The 1,178-nt window shown below is 62.1% G+C and overlaps 1 protein-coding gene across 1 annotated transcript in view; it reads left to right on the top strand.

Annotated features, from left to right (window-relative positions):
* The window catches only part of LOC104536589 (disks large-associated protein 3-like), a gene marked incomplete at both ends in the record, with an annotated part of 3,594 nt that extends 2,819 nt beyond the window's left edge, over window positions 1-775 (top strand). Inside the window, 3 exon segments of the mRNA XM_010179245.1 lie at window positions 1-98; window positions 335-426; window positions 608-775. Of these exon segments, the coding sequence (XP_010177547.1) occupies window positions 1-98; window positions 335-426; window positions 608-775 (358 nt within the window).
* Window positions 776-1,178: the final 403 nt, after the last annotated feature.

The raw sequence follows: 1,178 nt of genomic DNA, 5'->3' as shown, positions 1-1,178 counted from the left end.
ATGGTTCATCAAACTGCTGCAGGCGGAGGTGGAGAAGATGGAGGGCTGGTGCCAGCAGATGGAGAGGGAGGCTGAGGACTACGACCTGCCAGAGGAGAGTGAGTCTGGGGGGCTTGCTGGGGGTCCCATGGGGCTGGGGGGCACAGCCTGCAGTGCTTCTGCCTTGGAGCATCCCCCCCTGCCAAGAAACACTGGGAAACCCCCTGGGTCTGGAGGAGACCCCACATGGGTTGGGAGGGTCCAATGGCTGTCCCAAAGGGGATGCAGGTCCCTGTGGTGCAGGGCAGAGACTCAGTGCCCCATGGCAGCCCTGACCGTCCGCTCTGTCCCCCAGTCCTGGAGAAGATCCGCAGCGCCGTGGGCAGTGCCCAGCTCCTCATGTCCCAGAAGGTGCAGCAGTTTTACCGCCTGTGCCAGCAGAACATGGTGAGTGCCAGGCAGTGATGCTGGAGGGTCCATCATGGTGGGTGGGGGGCGTCCTGTACCCTTAACTGGTGGAAAAAAGGGGACATTGTAGCACTCCTGGGGACAGAGAGTCCCCCAGCAGCGTGGGGATGGATGAATGGGTGGCAGAGCTGATGTCCCGTGGCCGTCACTGTCCCTGCAGGATCCCAATGCGTTCCCTGTGCCCACCTTCCAAGACCTGGCCGGTTTTTGGGACCTCCTGCAGCTCTCCATCGAGGACGTCAGCATGAAGTTCGCGGAGCTGCAGCAGCTCAAGGCCAACGGGTGGAAGATCGTGGAGCCCAAGGTAAAGGGCAGGGCTCTGCCACTGGTGCTGGTCCCCATCACCTCTCCCTGTCTCCTCCCCAAGCACATCTGCACCCAAACCTCCCTGCCAGGTTGTTCTGGGTGAATGCTCTTAGCAAATACTTGAAAAACAAAGAAAAGATTAAGCTTAAGAAGGGGCTGTCCCCCCGCCGCTGTCTCAGCAGGCGTTTTTGGCAGCGCTGCCCACAAAGGGCCAGGCAGGGGCAGCGTGGATGGACACAGGGACGTGCAGCCCTGTCCCATAACCCAGCGTGGTGCAGGAGGGTCCATAGGCCCATCTCACCGCGGTTTTGGCTTTGGCACCCATGGCAGTGCCACGCATGGAGATCCCCATGTCCCGCACGCTCGTTGGCTGTGCCAAGCCCGTTCCCCGGAGGTCCCGGCCCTGCGCCCGCCCTGACGCCCCC

The sequence above is a fragment of the Mesitornis unicolor genome, unplaced genomic scaffold, assembly GCF_000695765.1.
Source record: "Mesitornis unicolor isolate BGI_N332 unplaced genomic scaffold, ASM69576v1 scaffold32822, whole genome shotgun sequence".
In the NCBI taxonomy this organism is placed as follows: domain Eukaryota; kingdom Metazoa; phylum Chordata; class Aves; order Mesitornithiformes; family Mesitornithidae; genus Mesitornis; species Mesitornis unicolor.
The sequence above is the reverse complement of the archived record's forward strand: the minus strand, read 5'-3'. Positions and strand labels throughout refer to the sequence as shown.